The sequence below is a fragment of the Fukomys damarensis genome, unplaced genomic scaffold, assembly GCF_012274545.1.
Source record: "Fukomys damarensis isolate Sample0158 unplaced genomic scaffold, DMR_v1.0_HiC HiC_scaffold_33, whole genome shotgun sequence".
In the NCBI taxonomy this organism is placed as follows: domain Eukaryota; kingdom Metazoa; phylum Chordata; class Mammalia; order Rodentia; family Bathyergidae; genus Fukomys; species Fukomys damarensis.
This window is the reverse complement of record NW_022900945.1, coordinates 1,289,937-1,306,285: the sequence shown is the minus strand read 5'-3', so window position 1 is coordinate 1,306,285 and position 16,349 is coordinate 1,289,937. Positions and strand designations below refer to the sequence as shown.

Here is a 16,349-nt window from a genome sequence, read left to right as displayed (position 1 = left end):
AAAAAAAAAAAAAAAAAAAAAAAAAAAAAAAAAAAAAAAAAAAAAAAAAAAAAATATGTGTGTGTGTGTGTGTGTGTGTGTGTGTGTATTTAGATTGTTATACATGTGTATAAAATTCCACACAAACACAGCGATGTGAGAGACTGCTAAGGAGGAGGGCTGGGAGAGGGTGGCAGAGATGTGCCAGGTGTCCCAGACTGATTAGTGCGCCCGCATCAGCCCTGGGAAGTACCGAGTCGTCCACCTGCACACTTTCAGCGGGTAAACTGTATCTCAGTAAAGCTGCTTGTTAAAAGTTATCCCCGCGAACTCACTGACTCTCAGTAAAAGGTTTGGCTGCAGGAGGCCTGAGCCAGCATCCTGCCCATAAAATAAGTACTGCGGTAAAACGTGGAGGCGGTGTCGGGAGGCTAGTCTGCATCCGCCCGCCCGAGCCGGTTATTTAGCACTGCGCCCCGATCTCATCTCGGCTTCTCCCCGGGACAGGGCGGCGCTGGGAGGGCAGCTCCGAGCCTGGTGCTGGGGCCTCGTGCCAAACCGCACGCGTATCGCACCCCCGTGTCCCGTGCCAGTCGCCTGGACTCGCAGGAAGCTGCGTCCCCCTAACCGGCATGCTGCTGGGTGGCAGGAACGTGTCAATCGATGCCCATCCTGGGCTTGGCACCAGGCCGGGCTTCCCAGAAGGGTGAGGACGCTGAGGTCATGGACCCCGCCCAGGGTCCTACACACCCGGACACTCCTGAACCCGGTCCGCCTACTGCACACCGTGAAAACGCGAAGGGGCGGGCGCGGTGCTGCACGCTGGGGACCCATAGCCACTGTGGAGTCTCAGCCAGGAGGGCCGCGAGTTCGAGCCCCGCCTACGCAACCCAGCAAAGTCCGTCTCCAGTAACACAAAGCAGCCTGGTGTGGCGTGGCGGTGGGTGGGCCCGGGGTTCAATCCCTGGTACTGGGCTGGGGAGTGGGGTACAAATGGAGAAAGACTGGAAAGCAAACCCACCGGGAGCCTGCTGATCTACCATGAGGAGGACCAGGGACAAGCGAGGGGCGGATTCACCGGCGGACACAGGCAGCCCTGGTCAAGGCTATTGGACGGGAAGCGAAGCCGCAGCCTCGGAGGCGACTGTGCACCTGACTCCAGGGACAGCAGAATCCTGGCGGGCAGGCACAGGCAAGGCGCACGCAGCCTGTGGGGACCCAAGCCGGGCTGGGCAGCCCTCCGTCCTCACCTTGGGCCTCGGGGGGCTCGGGCTCCTCCTCTTCGCTCGTCTCAACCAGGGTTCCAGACCAGGGCGGCAGCTTCCCCACGGGCGGGGCCTCTCCCTGCCTCTGAGGACGCAGAAGTGGAGAAGGTTAGGGCAGCCGGGCAGACCTTCCGGACATGTTTTACTGCGGCCTTCATTCATAACTTGGAGATTGTAAAACAAATCCAACGCTTTCCTTATTTTATAAAAGGGCTCTGATATAAACGAACCAAAGCAGACAACAAGAATTCAAGCACAGGGCTTTGGAGGCTGCTGACCTTCCTAGAACATATTAGTCCCCCGGGAGAAGGAAATCTTGTTACCCGCATTTTTCTTTAAGCACAACTTTCCTTGTAATTAACAAAATAATTTATACAAAAGACATTTCTTTAGAAAAAAGTTAAAAATAAAAACTGTCCATTGTTCTAATTCTGCAATTAAATTCTTCAATTAAAGTTACAGATTTCACCTTTTAAACAGTTTAATGTTTTAAAAAGAGAAATTATGTAGTTATTTCTGCATACAAAAGTTTTACATTTACACAGCAAATGACAAAACACAACAATGCTTGATTTATAGACTTAAAGTAGAATAAAGCTCTGTGACCAGATTATCTTCACAGAACGGAGACATTTCCTTACACGTAGAAAAGAAAAAAACATGTGGAACTTTACAGGGGGCTGCACGTTGCTGGAAAGAACAGAAGTGAACTGCCAAGCCCTCCACAGCGCCAGGCCGCTCGGTGAAGGCCTGCTCTGCACAGGCTCGAGTGCACTCAGTTACGCTCTAAATGACACAGCCCACTCATGGGAGCGGGCAGTGGCCAGTCCATTACCGGGAGAAGGAATTCCTCCCGAACGGAAGACAGTGCTTGGACTCATCGGGGAAACTCGCGTACTTATTCATGGTCTGTGTAACCAGAGCAGTAAGTCCACGTGTTTGTAGGAAACCCAAAACTCCTAAGACGCAAGAGCGATGAAGAAAAGATGCCGAAGGTTCCACTTACCTTCTCCTTCTCTTTGGTGCCGGGGTCCGGGCTGTTGGCCACTCTGCTGCCCTTGTTCTGTGGATTTGGAATGACCTACACCACAGAGAGGGGGAAGAGGACGGAGCGTTTTTCAGGGGCTCCAGTCACTGCGCTTCTCCCTGGCACACGTGTGTGTGTGTGTGCACGCATGTGTGCACCTGGTGCTGTGCTCTGACTCAGGGCCTTGCCCATGCAAGGCAGTGCTTTACCCCCAACCATGCCTGTACCCTTCCTCCTGCACTGACTTATTCACTGTGGTGATTTCAACTAAAACCTGAAGACACAAGAGTCACAATCAGGACAAGTATTAATATTTCAGAAACTTGACAATATCCATAAAATATTGTAAAATTAAACATTTGCTATGTGGGTCCAGAAAATGAAGACTGAGAAGACTTCAACGGGCTCCAACATCATCGCCCAGACGTGCCATGCTGCAGTTCCATGGTGACCTCAGCCAACCCCCAGAACAGGAACAGCTGCACCCCAGAATCACCGAGTTCATGCTGCACACTGCACCCGTCAAATCACACCCTCCCTGGAGGCACAGGGTGACTGACTCACGAACTCACTTCACCCCTAAGTAAGTGCAGTGGCACCAAATGAATTGAGTATTTTCCATCATTTGTGGTGCTCAGAGGGGCCTGGCACACAGCTGTGCCCAACAAATGTTTGTAGGGTGGGGGTGCAGCTCAGTGGCAGAGGGTGAGCCTAGAGCGCACCAGGCCTGGGTTTAGCCCCCAGTACTGAAAAAGAAATCCTGCCATCAATAAATGTTTATAAACTTCTGAAGTTAAATTTTATAAAAAGAACTTTAATCCTTAATGATGCCAACAGCTTAGATTATTTGGGCTCATTTCCTTCTATACTACCACGAAACGTCTATGGGAAATACACTATTCTTAGCCACTTTTTAAAGGCTCTTCAACCTGGGGACAGACGTGACCACTGAAAGGAAAGGCAAATCTTTCCCAGAAAATTAAAGGAACTGCCAGCCTGGAGAATATTAAACCAAACAAAACAGATTTCTACTTCCCTCTATATGCATGCTGAGATTACACTGTCTTCACTTTTACTACGTTAAAGCTCTAGCTCACAATGAGCGAGGAAGTCCCAGGAATGCTCCTCTCCAGGAAGAAGCGCTGGGAGGCAGTCAGGGCTTCCGGTCTGAACGCAGCGCTGGGTGTTTCCACATCCACCCCACGCACACAGCAACCCAGGCCAGCGTCTGGAGCCTCCCGGGGAGCTTTTCCGCCTGAAGTCTAGAAGAAAGCCACACGGGCCTACTTTCTCCTGTGGAGGACGCAGCTGAGGCTGGGCTGAGACAGATGAACGTCCCTGTGTCTGCTGCATTTGGAGGGCAGCAGAGAGACGCTTCTGGGTATACGCGACCGCAAAACCCAGAACACAAATGCTCACCAAGGCTTCCTCTGTTAGAACAAAACGGAAGCCGTATTCCTTGTGAAAGTAAGACATTTGTATAAGTATATAAATACTAATACAAAAATTATGCATGTGCCCAAAAAAGCAGGTGCCATTATAAAACAGTGCTTTTAAGTAAGAACAACTAGAATAAAGGAAGAGGAAAATAGCACACAGCAAAAAACTGAATGAGCGGAGATGGTCGCGGTTTTAAAAGGGTTTGTCTTGGACTACGACAAAGAAATACCGGATGCCACTGTGAGATGCGGTCATGTTAGTAAGTGGAAAAAGTTACACTGGCATAAAACTTTCTACAGAGGAGCGCAGCATAAATCGGGATTCTGCTCCCACAGAAGCATTTATTTGCCAGATAAATCTCAGGGGGTACACGCGTTTCTCCAGCTTGCTGAAAATATGGTTGAGTTTGGAAGCAGCTTACAAAAGCCAGATGTTGGTAATAAAGCAGCCGACGGTGCACGGTGTGCAGAACTTTTACACGACCAAGGCACTTTTAGGCAGTGGGGCTTCGATGGGCACAGCATGAGAAATCACTTCACTTCGGATTTTAGGAAAGTTCAGACGGTAATGGAAACTGGTTAAAGGGAGCAAGCCAGCTGGCGGAGTGGCACAGGCCTGTCCCAGGGACCGGGGATGAGCAGGGGCCATCTGAGCCCGGGAGCCCAAAGGGCCTAGGTGACTAGAGAGCCCCTCTCATCTCCACAAGAAAAGAAAAACTGGTAAGGCATGGCCGGTATCTCCCGCTCCTGCATGATATCTATGTCTTGCACAAATCATTAGAAAGAGATCACCATTTTGCAAAGATAGGAAACGGTTCGGTTCATTGCCTTCTCCAACAGGGGTCACTTGGTGCCTAAGCAAGTTTAAGAATGGAACAAGTCACAGACATGTTAAGTAACACCGTCGGTTGAGCAATCGCCCGGCTGCAGGACAAATGGGGTGAGCCATGTGGCAGCCGGGGCTCGGCAGTCGGAGCGGCGGCCCGAAAGGCCGGCTCTTCAGGGGACTCTGCCATCTACCTTCAGGCTTGGAGCGCTACTCGGCAGCCAGTCACGGTTGGGCACAGGGATGCGTGACTGCATCGATTCACCTGCTGTCACACTGCTGCTTAGGGACCCCGGCGATGTTTCTACTGGATTCGGTTTGCAGCAGTAAAAGAGGTGGCCTTGGCTATGTTTTTAGTATTATGAGAGGTTAAAAACTGGACTCTAAAAATGTGATGAATGCAGCTGACAGTGCCCACGGTGCGGCTCCAGAGCCCACGTCTCACCGGGGCCACTGAGTGGCCCGTTCACCCAGCAGACAGTCTGCGAGCCACACTGTACACGTGGCTGAAATCGCTGCGTCACTGTCCTGAAAAGCAGATCATTCTGCTAAGTATGTGCCGTCTTCCCACCGTTCGAAGGCCCCATGTTTTGAGCAGCTGTTTTCCGTTATGCAGTAACAAACACTGCCCGCAGGAGGCCCTGAGGGTGCTGTCTCTGCAGCCACTCACCTTTCACATCAGAATCCGAATCCCACACCAAATGAGTAATGAGTTACAGGACACAATTTTTATGACCAAATACTGCCACTTTTAAATCCAAAAGTCCAATAGGACACACAGTAACACTGTCAACAAGTCCGCATTTCTGTTTTAATAAATATCCAGAACACTGGATGGTACCTCTAGAATGTTACGACCAAAGCATTTCATAAACAAGGTGATTGGCTCAAAATAAAGAAATAACCCACCTCTGACTTAGCAAAGCAGTAACCAGGGGTCCAACTATTGAGAACCACGCTGTTGGACTTGACCACGTGTAACTTAAATCAACGCAGACTGTAATGACTCAAATTTGACCAGGAGATCAAACTTGGGGGGCAAAGGGAAATTTAAGTTAACGACTAAATTTACCTGAAGCTAAGCAAGTATTTTTTCTAAGTGTTCTGTGTAAATATGAAGTGTTCCCGATGACTCGTGCATTGAGGGGTTGACTCACTGATTTCAGAGCTGAGTGGGCTGTTAGGAAGTGGTACACTGGAGAGATGGTGGTCAGTGGGGAATGCCCTCGAAGGGCCTATCTATCCCCAGCGCTTCCTCTCTCTACGATTCTTTTCCTACTTGTTCCACCTCCATGAGGTGAGCAGTTTTGCTCCACCAGTCCCTTCTACCATGATTTCCTGCCTTAGAGCCAGCTGCTCAGGGACTGGACTCTTTGAAGCCGTGAGCCGTGTATATCATGTAACTAAAAATGAAAATATGTGGAAAACTATTCGAAGGCAAAAGTTTGACCCATAGGAATGGACGACAGTGTTAAACTTTTTGAAAATGAAAAAAAGAACTTACTCTCGGCGTGGATGAGAGGCTCTGGACAACAAACACCACAGGGTTTCCTGCGCTCTTGATGGCCTCCACAGCCTCTTGGTGGGTGGCGTTCTGCAGGTCCACACCGGAAACCTGAAACACAGGAGAACGTCACTTGGGGAGGCCCTGGGCAGCTGACTCAGAGGTCAAAATGACCATCTGCTCGTGAGAGGGCCACGCGATGCTGTGCAGGCTGAGGAGCAGCAGCTTGCCTGGGAAAATGACGCCGCACCACGGGGGACACTCAATGGACAGACAGCTCGGTTAAGTCCACACCACAGTGGCAGTTAGTTCATGACACAAGCTCCGTTACTGGTAATTGTGACACGACGTGTTGTCGTGTATGACAGAAACCCAGGCTGTCACCTCTGTCACTAGCACCACATATGATGCTGAGTGGGGTGAGGCAGGGGATCCCTTGGGATCTTGAGGGGAATATCTTAAACAAATTGACTGTTACTGTAATTGAGAAGCTGGCCATTTCTCATAATGTGTTAAACAAGAACAAATAAAACAGGCTCTTTCATTGTAAGTGTTCCACGTTTGATACATGTGTGTACCAGTGAATGCTCCTTATTACAGAAACGTGGAGAAGAAACCTGCTAATGTGTCCATAAATCTCTGAGGCCACTGTGAACTAAACGTGTTTGACAGAACCACTTCTTCAAATCCATGTGTAACAAAGCCTAGTTAATTTGAGGTGGGGGCAGTTGGGGACAGTCATGGCCTGGGCCACTGCCTTGCTTTAAGGGGACAGAGAGCAGGGACAGAGGGGTTTTCCCGACAGATTTCCAAAAGGATAAATGGAAACCACTGAGGTTAACAAAAGAAGGATTCTGTCACAGTACAATAATAAGGTTAGGTTTTCCTAAGCTTGAGAATTATAAGTCAAAAGCTCATCCCTTCACACAAAGGTCCATTTGTGAGAAATTAAATTCTAACTTCCTAGATTAAAAAAACTCCTCTTATGGATCTAAAACATTTGTGTTATTGCTTTAAGACACATCTTATAAAATACAGACAGAACTGATTACCAGGTTTTACTTAAAAATAAAACAACAGCTTTGCAATACTTTTCACGGGAAAAAAGCACACAAACAACTAAGTGTAAGCTTTCAAGTGAACTGTGAGTTTGAAACACCTAAGTGCTTAAACCTGAGGGAAAACCCTGGGATCTTGTCGCTACATGCAAGATTAGCGCTGGGTAAGTGTGAGGGCACAGTTTAGTAAACTGACAACAGAAACAACTGAAGGACAAACAAGTTTCAAAAGATAGACCAGCAAGCAGCCCTGTGAAAACACACAGAGGACACGCAGGGTCACTGCGAGACAGGGCGGAAAAGGACCCCAAACGAGGACCCCTTCGCCGCTGCTTTCCATTTCCACAACAGGTGTCGCTGTGCTGCAGTGCTGGTCCCATCGCTGTCACCCAAGGGCCCCGTGGACTCGGGAGCCACGCTGGCTGCCATTTGCCTTTTCCCAGCTGGAAGCCTTGCACTGTCAGATTCATCTGCTGCCTTCTGCACACAGGCTTTTATTGCAGGCTTTTAGGGGTCGAAAGATGCTGCGTGAAAGCAGATTCTGAGGCTTGCTCTCCTTCCTCTGGGTGGAGCTTTTCCCTTACCGGGGCCCCTTTAATCTCCATGGAACCGTCACAGGGAGGCTTAACGTGACATAAGCTGTTTTTTGTTTTTAAAAGAAGCAATCACTGCATTCACACCACCTTGTCACACCGACCCGTCTCTCCTTCTGCTGTATGTCTCCTCCTAGCCACTCACCCAGCATTTAATATTTTACACAGCATTCTTCTACTTTGTTTCTCCCTTCCACAGCATCATGGAACACCGGTGGGAAGGGGCTCTCTCATTTTCTTCCCTGCCACATTGCCAGTGTGTTTAAAGCATCCCTGAACCAAAAAGCCAAAAACTGCAGCCTGGTAAGTGGCGGCCGCTGCCAGTGAGGAGAGTTCCCGACCCGGTGTCGGTACAAAGCCCAGGTGCTCCAAGCGCTGTGTGCAGTGGGGACAAAGTGCTGACACGCGACTCTGAAATTGTTCCTTTCGCAGGTCCGTGTCCCCGCATCCCCAGGCCCGAAAGCCCCAAAGCCCAAAACATTTCTGGTCCAGGAATTTCAGAGACAAAATCTTGACCTCTGTGACCCAGGCTTGCGAGGTTCTCAGGGTTTGGTCCTCACAACGCTACTGGCTTGGGACTCTCATTTCCATTTTACTTGGAAATTAAGCAGGTGGGTGGGCCTAGTAGTTATCCCGTGATGGAGGAATACTACGCAGGAAGACAGGCGGGCCCTTGCCTGGCTTTCATGTTTTGTTTTGCTTTTTTTTTTCTCAAAATGTTTTGTTCTAGAAATATAAGTTTGTGTTGCCGGGCAGCACCCCAGCCCACTGTACCAAGTTTTGTAGCTGTGGGAACTGCGGGACCTCTCAAGAATGCTGTTAGCCCCACCCCTCTCGGGAGCAGTTTGTAACTCTGCCCTCCCGCTGCAGTGACCAGGCTCGCCTGCCCCTGAACCCCTATATAATGAGGTTCTCTCTCCAGTCAATCACTCAGACATCAGTTCAGACCCTACTGAGCCCGCTGGCGTAGTAAGGGCTTTTCTGCACCTCTTCGCGTGACCATCAGATTCTCGCGTCTCCCAGTGGTGACGACGAGCCGTAACTCTTGCCATAGCACTGAGCTGTTCTGCTTTGCCACAACACCAGAACGAAGACAAACTGGAAAGTCGACCTCCAGAGCCCTCTTCCTCCTCTCAGTTCTGGGCACTGAGCGCTGACCACCCAGAGTGTGAGTGAGGAGGTCGGGCCCTGGGGAACACGGTACAGGGTCAGCAGGGGCGCCTGGCACCAAGGCGGTCTGCCAGCCCTGGGTTCCCTCAGCACCACGCGCTTGCCATCCAGCTCCCACAAACCCACTCCACGGAACCAGGGCTCCCCGGCTTCCCGCTGCCCTCCGCTTCTCAGGGGCCCTCACTCCCTCCAGGGGAGCAGCCTTCTGGGACCCAGATCACAAGGTGACAGCTCACGGGGATGCGGGAGGAGCACTGCGCCGCCATCTGCCCCATCTACACAGTGCCCTTTGTAACTGTCTTTCATGATCAGGAGGTGGAATTTTATCATTTTACTTGCTTCCTCCCCACACTGGGGAGACACAAATTGTGTATGCAGCATACAAACTAAGGCAAGGAAAAAGGACACCCTAAGTGCACACACACCAACACATGAAGAAAGGTCTTCTGGCCAAATTATTATTTTACTGTCTTAAAAATCTCAAACATGACAGGTGAGGTGGCGCGCGCCTGCAACCCCAGCACTCAGGAGGCGGAGGCAGGAGAACTGCCATGAGTTTGAGGTCAGCTGGGCTACTTAGCTCAAGGCAGCCTGGAGGACACTGTCTCAAAGACAGGGTATGACCTTGTTGCAAAAAATACAAAAACGTTTCGTGCTCATTTCTGCAGCACATATACTAAAAAAGTACAAAAATGTTTCAGACACAAGCATCCTTTACCTCGAGGATTTTATCTCCAGTTTTGAGTGCGGTGGTCCTTCCTGCTGGGCTGTCTTTAAGGACCTGCTTGATAAATATGCCCTTAAGCTCTTCCCCATTCCTCAAGCGCTTGATCACGGTCTGTCCACCAACAATGCTGATGCCCAGGGACACGCTGGACTCTCTGAAAATCTCCACGCTGCAAGAGACAGAAATGAAACTTGCTTGAGAGTCTGCACTGCCATTGTAGGTAATCCATTTGGGCCGTTGTTTGTGACTCATTTTATAAAAGTACGATTTCTGAATATATTTAATAAATGTCCTATAAATTATAACTGGTTCCAAAATGAGAAGGTGCGATCAGTAACTGATAACATATGAAAGTTTAAATTCTGGAATAGATGGTAAATATACCCCAGGATTCAGAGAAGGGCCAGCGGCTCTGAAGTTCCTGTCTGTGGCCCAATCTGCTTTCTGTGATTAGCCCGTCTCATTTATATGCACAACACTGGCAAAGAGAGGGTTGAGGAAATAACAAATGGTTGGAAAAAAATAAGAAAGCCACATGTATTATTTTAGTGAAAATCTCAGGCTTTAAAATAAAATATATCTGCCACTGTGAGCGCCCAGCCTGAGACTCTGGTGCCCTCTGTGCCATGGCTGGAAGGTGGCATTTTCTCCCTGTCATTTTATAACAGAAAGTATGTGTGAGATTTTCATACTTTATGGGATTTGCTTAAACCAAAGAGACCTGGCCAGTAATCAGCTCAAATGAAGAAGCGACCAGAAAACAGGTCCTCAGAGCTTTAAAGCAGAACTGAGAAATCGGCACAGAGACCAGAACAGGCGGCAGGGCGGGTGTGCGGGTTAATGAGGCAGCTGCAGTGGGCGCTGGCGAGGACTCTGCCCCAGGGAGCCCAGGGCACAGTGCAGGCTGTGTGGGCTGAGGTGTCCTCGGGGCCAGGGGGCCAGGAGGCAGAGGCCCGGCCAGCCTCGCTGGGGCCTGCGCTGACATGGCTGTCACTGTCCTGTCCTCTGGCCCCATCACTGGGTGAGACAGAATGAGGACATGGAGGCCACCAGCACGCAGGGGAAGCAGCGACTCTGCAGCCATTAGTGCATGGAGAAGCGCGAACGCGCCGTGAAACGCACCACCCAAGGCTCAGGCGTGCGTGCTTCCCGAAGTATGAGAGAATAGCAAAATAAAACAGACGGCGGGAGACGGGAGCCAGATCCGCGAATGTGGAGGCTGAGAGCGAAGGTGCCCCGTGAGGTACGGAATCGTGCTGCCAGCGTGTGCTGACAAAAAGAAAGACTTGAGAAAGCGGTAAAAAGTAGAGTGTGAAGGAAAAATGCTGTCAGATGAAGGAGAAGACCGGCCTGCTCCCTCGAAGGCCAGCGCCATCGCCCACATACATTCTCGGGGGGCCCCAGTGGCTGAAGTTCGGCGTTTCTTCTCCTTCGCCTTCTTCTCTCTCAGGCAACTCCCTGAGGGGAGAGAGGAAGGAGGCGCACAGTTTAGGAGACGCTCTTGTTCTCAGCCGGCTGGGAATGCTATAATGTGTGCATGAATAAATACGCAAAGCAAATACAGTTCGCTTTAACATTCAACACGACAAATCCCCACCCAGCAGACAGTCACACAATGGCACAGACCCCGGTGTTTAATCCAGGAGTTATTTTTCTAAGTCAGTGTTTGATTTGTACAATTTCGCCTTAGCTCCTCTGGCAGTGGGTGAAGTGTTCCCGTGAAGCCTGGCATTGGCTGGCAGCTAGGAGAGCAGTCCTGCCTGGCAGCAGAGGAGCCTGGCTAGCACACCGTCCCCTCCCTGCTCTGCCTGCAAGGCCAGGCTGCCACCCTTCCTCTCGTCTCCCGCAAGCAGGCACAATTCGCCGGGCTCTGCAAGGACCCCACATACGCACGCAGCCGTGCCAGCGTCAGACTCCAGTCAAGGGGTGTGTGCACCTAGCTCTGCACATGGGGAACTGGCCCTGCCCGGCCACAGCAGGACCCGTGCTCTCCCGGGGACTTGCCTCCCCGCGGCCTTTCCCAGCATGCATCTGCCCCCGTTCCTCTGGGAGGACACAGCCGCGCACCTCCCAGGGCCGCGTCGGGCACTGCCCTCGGAGGCTGCAGTCTCAGCGCCTCGACCTCTGCAGAGCCCACACCAGGACCTCAGCCGGAGTGCAGGGCTCTGTGGTCCTGGGGCCACTTCCACCCTCCACGCCCCAGACGAGCTGGTGAGACCCCTCAGCCGCTCCGCTGGGCCAGTCCACCTGAGGGTGATGCCCCCGGCCCGCCCAGTCTCCACCCTCAGTGACCTGGCATTTCTGTCACTGTCCCCTCCCCAGGTGCTCTCCTATGCACCTGCCCCATCCTTTACACGACTGGGAAGTGGCCTCCCGCCCTCCTGGCGGACACTACCCACTGAGTCCACCATCAGCACAGTGCTGCCCAGCTTCCAGCACCTTGTGAGGTGCTCGCAGTAATTACATAAGATTGTGGGCTTGGAGATAACATTTTTCTGTGTTTTCCAAAGGCTCTACCAAAATCAGACATTTCCTAGAAGCAGAGAAACAAAATGCAAATTCTATTCCAGGGTGTGAAGGTAGGAGCAACAGCAGCCTACCATGTGTCCGTGGCGGGTCTAGTGGACGATGCTCCAGGGTGCTTCACGGCCCCGCGGGGCCTGGGGAGCTGGTACAGAGGCGGGTCTCGCTCTCTCCTCCGAGCCCTGGTGGGGAGGTCCACGAGCATGCCGGGGCCTGAGGCATCCTCTGCAAGCATCATGCCTGGAGACAAACCGGGTGTAAGACAACAGACCCTCAGTCACGCAGCAGACAGCAACGGCGCCGCCAAGGGAGGGCACCCTCTGCGGAGAACACAGACAAGTAAGCAAGGGACAGTGTGACGGTGGACGTGTGAGGGAGGGCGGAGGGCTGCTCAGGGGACACACGTAGGAGTGCGCAGGGCCTGAGGGGCCGCCGGACAGCCGGACAGCGTCTCTTCTGACAACTTTCCGACAGCACCGCCAGGCGCCTGCTCCAGGAGCCTGGGCCTTGGCCCCAGTCCTCCCCGAGGGCACAGCGCAGCTGCTGCCCTAGCAGACAGGCCATGTCAGGCACTGCCTGGGTCAGGGCAGATGGGGGCGTCCTGGAGCCTGCCGCCCTCCCGCCGGGCCTGGCGAGGCCTCACCCACACAAGGCTCCACAGTAATCAGCAGCCGGGGCCCCTTACTCCTTCGTGTCTTACACCACGTCCAAGGACTCAACAGTCAGAGAAAACCAGAGAAACGTGGTGAATTTGAAAAGCACCGAATCTGGAGAATCTGAGGGAGGAAAGTCCCAGTTGTCCCACAGTGGCGAACTTGGAAGGGGGCAGAGTCACCCAGGCCCACACAGAGGCAGGGAGGCACAGGGAGCTCGGGGACTGCGATCTCAGGCACAGCCTCCCCCGGCACCCCAGCCTGAGCCATCACTCTGCACGCATGGTCCCACAATGGCCTGCACCCCAGGAGCGAAGACACTCCGTCTGTGCTGCCCGCCTGCCCCAGCCATGCGGAGGGACCGACAGGGCCAGGGAACCACCAGGCAGGAAGGGCCCTGCCTCCCGCCTGCGGCGTTAAGCTACACTGCACGCAGGGCTCCGGGCTGAGCGGACAAAACCCCTCTGAAAAGCCAACATTCCAAGGGTGTCTGAGAGCTGACACCGCAGAGAGGCGAGGAGTACACTTTTAGAATTCTTCGATGGAAACTAAGTCATTAATGTAGTAAAGTGGACTGTAATATATGGCCGCACAACATCTCATGAATGTTTCAGATGCAGCTCTATGAATATTTAACAGCCCCAGGAAGCGAGCTGACACCACCACTTAACAGCACCACACTTTCCAGGGTGTCCGTGGAGATGCAGGTCGGTGTCAGGTACCAGCCTCAGTTTTAATCCACACTACTAATAAAAAGCGAGGGGAGGCAGTGGAAATGGAAAGGCCCTGCAGAAAGCAGGACCTGGAAAGCAAGGCTGAGGCTGGAGCCAGAGTTGTTCTTTCAGGCGCTGCGCCGCAGAATCAGATACTGAGCCTCAGAAAGTCCCTGAAATCAGTGCAGAACAGAAAGACGGCAAAGAAACGAAACCACGCACCTAAATCCAGACTGCTCGCTGCGGATGAGCCCAGACGCTCCAGGCTGTCGAATCCGCCGTGCGGGCTGCCAGCCTCGGCGCAGGGCGTGGTGGGGAGGGGATCGATGGCAAAACGCTCTTCCATCTGGAGCAGGGAAACAGCTGTCAGCACTCTGGAAGCGACGTGCAGCATGGCACTGCCGCCCGGACACCAGGTCAACCTCGCTGCCCAGCACAGGTGACAAAGGCTCCTGTCAGGGACAGCCGGGCTGACAAAACCTTTTCTTCCCAAACTTGCGGTTTGTCCGAAGAACTGTGTTCTGGACACTGGTGAGTGGATATAAACAAGCATAGGCCAAGGCAGTGGACGAGAGTCCCCACGCGGCCTCCTAGGTCCCGGGATGCGGACACCCCAGCCTGAGAGCTCCCCACTTCCCCTCTTGCAGCCTCTGCCTGGTGAACACCCAACTCCCCAGACTGGGCCCACAGGGACACGCTAGGAACTGAGTGTGCTCCTGTCCTCCTTTTACGCCTGTCTTTATGATTCCCTGAAGTTCTGGTTTGCTGGAGGCTGACAGGTCAGCACCCTCCCAGACTACACCCTTGGGCCTGCCGGCCGCACTGTGCCCCTGCCATGAGCCGCCCCAGCAAGGCCCTGGCAAAGCAGTGCGAGGGGCTCCCCAGGACCTTGGTGCTGGCTCTTCAGAGCCAGGATGGGGTTCCCGGGCGGGGGCGGACTCTCTGTCCCTCCAAGGGGAGGCTGGGCCTTATGTTCAAGGACAGGGAGCCTGGGGGCCCTCTTCAGAGTTAGTCACGCTCAGCGGCTGTCCCTGTGCCTGCATGCCAGCTGCTCGCCAAGGCCCCCGGCACATGCTGGTGACCGATGTGCACGCGGCCTCCTGCTGCCCAGCGGGAAAGGGCTATGAGTGCAGGACGAAGCCCCAGGGCACCCATGAGCGAAGGCGGCCAGGCCCACCCACTCCTGCACTGCACTCTGGGCTCCGGGACCATGAGGAGTAGGTTTTCCTCGTGGTATTTGTCAGACAGCTGTCCACACAGTCTAAGAGCATTAAATGTCTGTCATGACTTTTTAAAAAATTATCAAGCATGTACTAAATCTTATACTCGTTGCAGAGAATACTTTACTGAAGCCCTAGGGGCCAGGCCTTTGCACCTCGAGCAGAGGTGGGCAGTGACTAGCGCTCTCTTACTCTGAGGACTGGAGAAGCTGCAAGCTGTTTCCCACCTTCGTGGCGTGGTTCTTCCAAAGTAAAGAACCTCTTCCAGGACTGACTATGCCTTTCCTGTACCTCCGAGGGGAACTTCACACTTGCTGGTTTTTTGAGACAGGGTCTCACTATGTAGATGAGTCTGATCTGGAACTCAATGTGTAGCCCAGGCTGGTCTCGAACTCACAGTGATCCTCCTGCCTCACTCCCGAGTGTGAGGACTGGAGAAGCTGCAAGCTGTTTCCCACCTTCGTGGCGTGGTTCTTCCAAAGTAAAGAACCTCTTCCAGGACTGACTATGCCTTTCCTGTACCTCCGAGGGGAACTTCACACTTGCTGGTTTTTTGAGACAGGGTCTCACTATGTAGATGAGTCTGATCTGGAACTCAATGTGTAGCCCAGGCTGGTCTCGAACTCACAGTGATCCTCCTGCCTCAGCCTCCCGAGTGCTGGGATTACAGGCCTGCGCCACCACGCCTAGTCACGCTTGCTGGTCCTAACTAATGCTCCAACCTGACACATGCTGAATTAGGTCTGCTTAGGTGAAGCACCGCAGTCAGCTTTACCCTAGCAACTCTGGGACTCGGGCTGGGAAAACATTGTTTTGCAAACATATAATGATAGAATCTGCACTTCAGAGCTGAGAAGTATCTTAGAAATCACCTTTTAGGGCCAAGCTCCACAGACAGGGCTGCCCAAGGGGTTCCACCCTGAGAAGGTGTGGGAAGGGAACCACCCGTGCCTGGGCTAGCCAAGGTGCCTCAACTTCCAGTTTGTGATAATAAAGGAATCTCTAGACCTCGACAGTTGAATTCCCTCGGCCCTATGTACTAGAAACATGTTTTACTGCCACAGTGTGGCCGACATCTCGAGCATCACAATGTATGACTAAAGTTAGAGCTCGCGTTTCTTCTACTTTTACAGGGTCTGGTTCTGGAACAGAAGGTCCAAGGTATACACAGGTTATATATTGTAACAATTACGAGTGCGTACATTTTGTAAAGGTTGCAGTTTCTACATCTTGCCAAGGAAACATTTTCATAACTCATGTTTCTAAGTAGTAATAGAATCATACGGAGGAACAAAACACAATGCTCTCCTGCCAGGTTGTGAACAGCTGGCATCTCAAATGGAAGATGGTTCCCAGCATTCACTGTTTTCATATCGTACGGAACACAGAATACCAATGGCCAAGATGTAACTGCGATTTTTTCATTAGTTTGCCTCAATTTCCCCTGACAAATGCATTCTATGTGAAATCCGTGCCAGGAAGCCAAGGCCTGGGTTTGAGATAAGCAGCCTGCCCCAGGCAGCAACACCTGTGGGTCCAGACGCCCCTGAAGACTACCCGACTTCGTCCGCCCCAGAACTCAGTCTCCACGCCTTGGGCGCCCCATCCCTACCCAAACTCCCCGACACAATCTCCCATCGCTGAAGCCCGCA

At 52.4% G+C, this 16,349-nt stretch overlaps 1 protein-coding gene across 1 annotated transcript in view; it reads right to left on the bottom strand.

The window, feature by feature from the left end:
* The window catches only part of Patj (PATJ crumbs cell polarity complex component), a 150,568-nt gene that overhangs the window by 80,377 nt on the left and 53,842 nt on the right, over nt 1-16,349 (bottom strand). Inside the window, exons 24-30 of the mRNA XM_019204676.2 lie at nt 13,700-13,823; nt 12,189-12,351; nt 10,975-11,046; nt 9,580-9,757; nt 6,041-6,151; nt 2,251-2,325; nt 1,230-1,329 (exon numbers count right to left, since the gene is read on the bottom strand). Of these exons, the coding sequence (XP_019060221.1) occupies nt 1,230-1,329; nt 2,251-2,325; nt 6,041-6,151; nt 9,580-9,757; nt 10,975-11,046; nt 12,189-12,351; nt 13,700-13,823 (823 nt within the window). The remainder of the gene's footprint in view (nt 1-1,229; nt 1,330-2,250; nt 2,326-6,040; nt 6,152-9,579; nt 9,758-10,974; nt 11,047-12,188; nt 12,352-13,699; nt 13,824-16,349) is intronic.